The sequence below is a fragment of the Geospiza fortis genome, unplaced genomic scaffold (assembly GCF_000277835.1).
Source record: "Geospiza fortis unplaced genomic scaffold, GeoFor_1.0 scaffold706, whole genome shotgun sequence".
Taxonomy (NCBI): Eukaryota; Metazoa; Chordata; class Aves; order Passeriformes; family Thraupidae; genus Geospiza; species Geospiza fortis.
Window position 1 is genome coordinate 68,024 of NW_005054606.1, and position 9,035 is coordinate 77,058.

At 41.9% G+C, this 9,035-nt stretch overlaps 1 protein-coding gene across 1 annotated transcript in view; it reads right to left on the bottom strand.

The window, feature by feature from the left end:
• The window catches only part of LOC102038531 (unc-80 homolog, NALCN channel complex subunit), a gene marked incomplete at its 3' end in the record, with an annotated part of 89,673 nt that overhangs the window by 67,458 nt on the left and 13,180 nt on the right, over nucleotides 1–9,035 (bottom strand). The window contains exons 4-7 of the mRNA XM_031064575.1: nucleotides 8,372–8,670; nucleotides 5,811–5,934; nucleotides 3,935–4,008; nucleotides 3,285–3,424 (exon numbers count right to left, since the gene is read on the bottom strand). Coding sequence (XP_030920435.1) covers nucleotides 3,285–3,424; nucleotides 3,935–4,008; nucleotides 5,811–5,934; nucleotides 8,372–8,670 — 637 coding nt within the window. The remainder of the gene's footprint in view (nucleotides 1–3,284; nucleotides 3,425–3,934; nucleotides 4,009–5,810; nucleotides 5,935–8,371; nucleotides 8,671–9,035) is intronic.

Sequence of the window (9,035 nt, forward strand, 5' to 3'; positions counted from 1 at the left end):
CAGGAAACAGACAACCCTTGAGCATCTGCTCTTCTGATACTCATAATACATATTTAGGGATGGTTTAGGTTTGAACATATCAGGCCTTACTTAAGAAAAAGCAGGTAAGGCAGCAAAGTTAGTTAACGTTTTAAGCTAATTAAATTGTTTCCTATATAAATAAAAGCTACTATTATGAGCTTCTTTGCCAAGGTGTCCTAGGGGAAAAGTACCTTTTAAAACCCTCATTATAATTTTATTGCCCTATCAATTTCCCATTGGATTTTATTATGGCATTTCCTAAGTACTGTAGAAATTAGTGCACACAAAAGCAAGGCATCTGTAGTGAGCTTCAAAAAAGAGAATCTAGAAAGTTCAGATTTCAAAGGCAGCTATATGTCATCCATAGCCAATGCTTTTGCAATAAATTGCCCCAAACTTTTTATTCCTAATCCTTTATACAACTTTGTTCCCAGCAGAGTACAACTGGCCTGATCTACCCTCTGGACAGTCAGTAGCTGTCAGGAGACAATCTGTCAGAAAGGAGCAAGTGAAAGGGAGTCACAGGAAGGAGAAGCACATGGTAAAAGAAGGTGTGAAATGCTGGAGGTGGTGAGGGAACTGGAGATTTTTTACTTGTTTTTGTCTGCTGAATACAGATTTTGAAAGTTTCCACTCTATATTAGAAACACACCTCTGTAACTTACTTATGTCTGGGATTTTGGGATTCTATAAAAATTAAGAGTGCTTTCATGCCCCATATTCTCAGGCATTTGAGAATCATCACAAGAACATCAGGCTGGTGTTTTGGTTTTTTTTTTCTTGTTAAAAGCCATTTTTATTATCAACTCTGCAAATAGTGTGGGCAGGTCATCCCCATGTCCACCACATTCTGAACAGATGGGTCCAAGGCCATGGTCCAGGAGAGCCCTAGGGAACAGCAGCAGTACTGACCCCTGGGACCTCCGAGTGCTGAAGTAAAGTGCTGGATCTCTGCCCTGTGCCCCCAAGGCAGGCATGGAACTGGCAAAGGAGGAAGAAGTGTGCATGGAGCACTGACACCAACTGGAATCACATGAACCCTGCTCCATCTTACATGCCTGGAAACAGGGAGCAGGTGTCAAGGCTGGGCTTGGATCAACACATGGATCCAGAGCTCAAACTTGCAGAATATGGTTTGCTGCCAGCCCCACAAGCCAATGCTGGAGGCACTTGGAAACTCCAGACCAGCCTGTGCCAGCATATGCCACACTACACAAAATACACACACTCAAAGTTTCTCTCCTAGTGCTGTATTTCAGGTAAAAAGGCTGCAAGTCTGACAACTTTGAAATGAGCTGTCACAAAAACCTGGAAAACTGATTTAGGAAATAAAACAACGTGAAATGGGAATATGCTGTAATATTTCCCCCATAAACCTGACGTGAAGGGTGCTTTTGTCAAAGCTTAGGCTGTGCCACACAGATCTAGCCTGCAAAAAGCCAGAAGTATACTCAAAGTACCCCAGCAAAGGAAATAAAACCTGTCATCCCAGTAGCAACTGTGAAAGGTGATGCACTGCTCCCTGGTCTCTGCAGGACCCTGAGCAGTGTATGGGGCTAAATAAACAGCTTTTCATGCTCCCCTATCTGTGGCACAGGCAAACCTGAGGCATGACAGGCTGGAGCAAGGCATGTTCTCCTTATGAAATATTTGTGACTTCCTGCAAAGTCTATTTCCCAGGCAGCCTGATCAAGGTAGCAGCTGGATAAAGGGCTGTGGTTTATTTGCCTCAGGATTAAACTGAATCATCTCTATATGGAGAACTATACTGAATGTAGGAGCAACACTCAGCTAGGATGAGAACAAGCCATTTGTTTAGACAGTTTCTGAAGAACCAGAAATTAAACTCTGTAGTTCATTTAGAGGAAAATCTAGTGCTTGCATAATCAGCTGATGGTTGTCTGTGACTGCAGGGCAAGTGGAAATGCAGCCTTCCTTCAACCCCTGGCCAAGGACAAAGGAATACTTTGGCTGTTGGTAAGCAGAGTAAACAACATTTGTTCCACAGTTATCTGTTGCTTGGCAACCAAAGCTCCCTGTACAGTTTTAACTCATCAATGAGTTCTGCAAATGAGGAGGTATAATGATGCTCTCTTCAAAGCCTGTCTGGAGCTTCATCCCCATGGCAACTACCAGACCCTGCTTGATAAATTGATCACCTGATTCTGTCTTCTTAAAAGGATGCTTATTTTTTACAGCTGTGCACTCTCTGAGCAGTAGTGTTCACACACAGAAAGGCAGCTCTGTCCCCACCTTCAGTTTTACTGGTTCACAGTAACACAAATTAAATACAGATCCAGAACTGACAACAAGCTTGATAAAAAAATCCCAAGGGAAGCTTCCTGATGGGATGAGAGCCTTAAGGAATAGCTTTTTCCTTTGCATCAGTGAAAAGATGCCCTGAGCTCCCATTTGAGAGATCAGAGCTGTTCCTAGCTGATATTCAGAAAATCACTCCATCCTATATTTCTGTCACTGTAATGAAGCCATTTCTTAAAACTGCAGTGTTTTGGATATGACATTTCTCAAAAGAGATAAGCAACAGGAACAGAGTTTTCAGGTGTTCAAGTGACACTCCTAAATCCCCAGACACTTAAAATTACAGCCCTCCCTCTGCAAAATCTCTCAAAACACTCATCATCTTGATTTACTTTATGGCACTACTGAGTGTCCAGCACTACTGAAAATCTACTTCTACCTTTCTGTGCCCAAATCTAGATGAATTTACTAGTGCCAAGCTGGAAACCAGAGCCTGAGCACTGCAGGACAAGCTGGAAGCACATCTTCATAGCAGTGCTTCTTTTTTAGTCTGTTCCTTTGGGTCAGTAAAGCCAGCCACGCAGCAGGATGCAAAGGAGGCATAATGAAGGCAGTGGAAAGAGGCTTGCAGAAATTCTTTGCTAGGGGGAAAGAAAATCTGGTCAGAAAGAAGCCAGATAATATACCAGTGGCCTGAAGGTGAAACTAGCCTGGAAGGGGTGAACCTGAGGGTTATTTTTTGAGTCTTAAATTCCCACATTCTAGAAAAGACCAAAGAAACTGTCCCAAAAGGCCAGCTAGAGTATTCTCTGAAAAAAGCAGCATTGAGTAACAAGTGCTGCCATTTTTTTCATCACCCAGAGCTGAGATTTGTTGAATTAAGAATTTGATACCAACCTCCAGCACCCTCAGGATGTCCAGACAAAAGTGCATGCAAGATGGACTTGTGTGACCTCCACCACTAAATCACATAAGCCCACGTTTCTCCTGAAAGCCTTTGGTACCTGGGATGTGCAGAACTTCTCTCCTGGGAGGTTTGGGAGGACACACTTCCCTCCAAGGAATTTCCAGGGTGACATGCTGAACCAGAAGCCTTTGGAGGTACAGGATCTGGCTGTGTTGTCTCACAGACCACCTGCAGTCCCTTCAGATAGTTGCAAAAAAGAAAATAGGTACATGAACATATTATAGTTATATAAACATATTTATCTCTCCCATATTACTTTTATAATCAAATTTGAGCTTAGGTATGACAGTTACTAACACCAAAATACCATGGAAAAACTGATCAAGCCTGGGGCTTCTCAATACAAGGCATTGTACAGGCAAAGGGCATAATGTACACTGTACAGCTCTCTTGGCCAGGAGAATGATTTGGGATAGAAGGGACCTGAAAACGAAGCTCCAATCCTCCTGCCATACACAAGATCATGCTCCCATCCTATCAGACAGGATAAGGCCAAGGAGATCCAGACAGATACACTCCACACCCTTTGGTTCCACAGCAAACAAGGTTGAGAGCCTTAGCTGTGAATAACTGCAATTTCTGGAGTTGAAATACTTTAGGGTGGTAACTGCAAGTGCTCTTTCAATATTTATTGCCCCCTCCCTCAGCACCTTACTCAAGATTGTCAAACCTTAGCACAGAATTCACCTCAGTACGTCCACTGTCCAGATTAGGGGATTCACAAGTCACACTCTGATTGTTGGTGGGAGAACTTCTCTTGGCTGAGGAAAGAAGTCAAAGCAGGACATTTCAGGAAATGCCTCCTGCACTATAATGTACCCATTATAAAGTATTATAATAAAAGGATAAACCAGAAAACAAAATGAGCCATCTATCTGCTTCAAACTTCCTAGGCACTAGTCACAGCCATAAAAAGAAAATAGGACTGGTTAGTTTTTTCAATTCTTTCTATTGTGTTGTCAACAACACTGTCTACTGAAAAATCTCTATTCCTTTAAAATTAAATTTGAATATAAATTTCACCCTAAATCCATTCACCACTAATTGTGTTTTCCTGTGCAGACTAGTGCCTTTTATTTTGGAGCTCTTCATCCTATTTGTACATATATTCAGGTCCTTTTCTAGGTTACATCATTCAGAGTGTATTGTGATTTCCAATTTGCCAAATGCCTTCAGCACAGGAAATACATGGATGTCACACAGAAAGTTTGAACTGTAATACTGTAGCAGACCAAGGGTAACAAACACACTGGGATGACAAGTCTTGAAATCCTGTGTTAAAAGCAGTGCAGATACGACTGAATCAGACTGACTGCAAAACAAATACTGCAAAGCTTCTTCATTAATTTTTTTTATTTGTTGTTTGAAGGAAAATTTAAGTAAATTTGACTCTTTTTTCCCACTTTGAGAAAATGCTAAGACAGCAGCATCTTCCTAGACATAAAAGACCTCATTCCAATTAGTATTTCTGTCCTGCTGAAAAAACATTCAAAACATAAAAAAGCATTTTCCTTCCAGACTTCACTTCTGAAACTATTTTTAGGGATTTTCTGACCACACATAGACCTATAGAAAAAAATCCAATAGTCAAAGCAAACTTAGGACTAATTTCCCTTGTTAGTTTCAGGGCTGAAATACCATATTTTAATTCTAGAAGATGAAGCAGAGGGACAAAGAGCAGGATGTAAAAGACTGTTTAAAATCATTTGGAAGACCTGAATCTTTTTAATTCTGGACTTTCCCAGTAGATCTACAAAGTCTTCAGAACAAAATATGACATCCAAAATGACCCGTTACCAGAAAAATATAATTTAGTGAATACATCTTCACTATGATGAAAACTACAGTTCCATGTTTTTGAGAACTGGAGGCAATGGTACCGTAGTATACCCAGCTAACTTGCAATTTCACCACCAGGAATTATAAAAAGCTATTGTCTAAAATATAACAGCAAAAATGGGGTTTTTTAGGACTAGGCAAGACAAAAAAGACTTGGAAGCCAAAGCCTTGGAAGCCTAAGCACCCAACTCCAATCTCACTATGCCTGAAGCACAAAGGAAAAGCAACCCCTTCCAGTATCCAAAAGTGCATTTACAGCTTAGGCCTTCTTGGACTCTCTTGAAACTACCTTTTCTAATTTCATAACATGCTGGAAATCAAATTTTAGATAGCAGAACCACCTGTGTGCTCTTTACTGTTCATTTTTGTCCAGTACCAGTTTGGGAAAGATTTCCTCACTCATGTCAGGCTGCTGCGAGGTACTGTCTTCACCTTTCTTAGCAACTAAGGAAAAGGCTGACAGAAATTATATCAGGCTGACAAATGATAACTACTGAAAAGTTACTAATTTCCTATTTGTGATGGCTCTCCCATCTCCTATTTAATTATTACGCAAATGCCAATTGACCCTGAGGAGAACAACCTTAAACTACTGTGAGGTTTGACTAGTTCCTGCAGGATCAACATATTCCTTCATGTACAGAATGCAAGGGCAGCACCAGGCAAACAAAGGCAAAGCTTTCCCAGATCTCAGGAGCTCCACCACCACAGCAAAGTCACAGACCTGTAACGATGTTCCTGATGGGTTTCACAAGAGCATTGAAGGCAGAAACTTCAGGCTGCCTATGTTCCCACATTGGCTGCCAAATGACAAGGCCACTAGCCAGCCGGAACGTCAGATCAGACTCCTAAAGAGAAAAACAAAATGTTGTTCCCACTCTGCAAAGCCTGTCATGTCTTACAAGAAATAAGGGATACCATGTGCAGCTGTCCAGTCAGTACGTGTACAGGCTAACTCAAGGGCTACTGACAGTACTCAGAAAGCTCTACACATGTCAACTACAGCTAGTAGAAAAATCACAGGGAAGTTTCAGTCCAAAAATATACAAAAGCTTTTTTCAAGTGAAATTTCCATTCTAGTCAATGAACCCTGTTTTTCCCTGGACATTAAGCTGTAATAGAAAAGGCCATTTTCATCACAAAGTATCCCTTTCTAATATACATAACCACTTTATCTAGTATTCAAGCTCAACTTTAGGATTTACATTCTAAGACTTGAGCTTCTTCCCCAAAAGAATACTAAATATTTAAGCATTACTTAGAAATTGAGGAAACATGTAACAGATTACTATGAAGTAGTGGTAAACACTGCTGTCATTATCATTAGCACTGTTAGTACCTGAACTCTGTCAATACATAGAGACACTGGTACCACTTCCACCTGTGCTATCACTGCTTTACATAGGCAAGCAGCTGAAATCATATGAATTAGTACACAAGTCAATCTTAGCAGGATCAAGGGGTAGCTATGCACTTACCTGACCTCATGTCAGATCTACATGAGGACACACAGATGTCAGTACAGCCCCAGCTACCCCCATGTGGCAAACAAACATGGTAACAGCAGTTTTGGTGGTGTGATTTCAGGTGCACAGCACCCTCCTATTGAGACAGCCCCAGATGCCTTGGCATTTGGAATGGATGATGCAGACAGAGCTACAGGAATGACAGGAACCCACTGCTTGTAGCTCCCCAGCCCTTCTATTCCCCACCCCCTGTTAGTGCTCTCTCATCATAATCAACTCACAAGCTTGGTTTTAATTACTTTTTCTACTAATAGCAGCTTGCAAAGCTTTCAGAGCTGCCAGCAATGACACTGCATTTTCACTTGGCACTGCCAGCTTGTGGTGACGTGTCAACACTTCTACCTACAGCTATGCACTTAAAGAACTACATGCAGCTCCCAAAGCCTGATTTAAAAACATTTTGCTGAAGGCAAAAATCCTCCCAGAAGTTAGGAATTGAACAGTTTAGGTCTGTCTATGTCAACATGTGTTATTTCCTTGAGCCCATGCATTACTCTGGCTATCAGGTACTGCTCTTCCCCTGAGACTTAGAAGACACCAAGAGGACACTGCTCACTTAGTGAGCCACTTACATGCCTCATTTAACTCCTTTCCTGCATTTCATTTTGATGACAGAAATGTGCATGCTTTAATTGGCTTTTCAATGTTCATCACCACAGTGTTCCAGAGATCTCCGAGATTTTCAAGGTAAACTTGAGGCACTGTTTTTAACCCCATCTTGAAAACAACATGCCAGAAAGATTAATACTAAAGATTGGAACACCAATCTCTAATAGCCAAGGTCTACCCCCAGTTTCATTTAATTTATTCAAACAGCAGCCTGCATTCTTGTGTGTAGTGCAGAGAATTTCTTCCTGTCCCAGTAGCCTACAGAAAACTAGTAAACAAGTATGAAAATTTTTGGGCTAAATAAATTAAACATTGCTTTACAGGAACTCAGTAGGAGAAGTAGAGAAAGAATCTAGTTCTCTAGTCTTGCTTTTACCTGCCTTAATCAAAAGATTGTCCTTTATCTCCTGTTCCTTCCTACTGTTGCAGCATAGAAGGCAGGATTAGAACAGATAGCCCCATCACTTCATGACTTTATAGTCCTTTTTTCAAGGACCTACTCTTTTTCAAGGCCTAGCTGGAAATATAAATGCTAAATGGCAGCCTCCCAGAGCATGAAGAAAATGTCTTTTCATCACATCACTCTGCAAAGCTGACAAATTAAAACTAAGAGGAACCCCAGCAGACAGGAGGCCTGCAGCCTGCTTCACACTTAGAACAAAGGAATGCTCCATTGCCTTTGCCACTGCCATGCTCGTAACACTGTCCTGCTAATTAGCATCAAGATGATTAGTAATGACAACAACAAACCCCAGTGGCAGCCCCACTGTGGAATCCCTGAAATTCCAGCAAGGCTTTTCTGAGGAATGGCTGAGAATCACTGGAGCAAGTTAAAGCTCATAATCCTTTCTACATTTTCAGGATCCCAGAGATTTCACAGGGGCCACAGATCTTTGCCATTCCCAAAGGCTAAGAATGGCTTACTTTGTATATTTTTGTCTTTGTGCCTGCCTGATGCTGTGGCCATTGTTCACGGCACTGGAAGAATTTCTTCCCAATGGCAGCAGTACTCTGCCAGCTTGGTAAGATATTTCCAGCAGTACCCCAGTGTGCACTGAGAGCTGAATTAAATAACAGCCACAGAGGCAGAACCATTCCTTTCCTGCTCAGAGCTGTCTCCACACAAGAACCCCACCAGTGTGCCACTTACTCTAATCCTGTGCACGAGGGGAGCAAAGAGGAACACAAACAGCTCTACTGTGGCCATGGAATTCTGGAAGAACTTCCTCCTGTTATTCTCCTCCTCATCAGTCACGGCGCTGGGCCGGGGATGTCCTGGTGATCCTTGGTTTTCAGCCTGGTGGATAAAGGCACTACTGCTCCCTCCCCAGCTAGAGCCTCTGTCTCCTCCAAATCTGTCATTGCTGCAGTCCTGAGGAGCCTCCAGCAGCATCCAGTGAAGAGTGTGAAGCAGCTTGGTTTCAGCTACTCCAAGCTTATCCTGATGTCCTGTATGGAAAAATGCATCACATTATCTCACAGGGTTTCCATTAATGAGACTGTTCAGAGTTGCACTGGAGGCTGGACACCCAACTCCCAAATAACCATTGAAAATTAAAATTCTACAATGAAAAGCACCAGCATTCTGTCTCATTATATTTGAAACCTTCTAAATCAGAATCCTCCATTTATTTCCCAGCATTTGGAGTTCAGTCTCTGCAATGTCAGCTGCAGAGCATGGACAGCAGCATGGACATGGTCCAAAAGAAACTAACTTAACAGCCTTGTCTGTTTGAATTTGTTGAATAAGACAAAATGCCAGTGAGCACTGCAAGGTGCTCAAGCTGTGTCTTGTTAATGTTCCCTACTGGCAT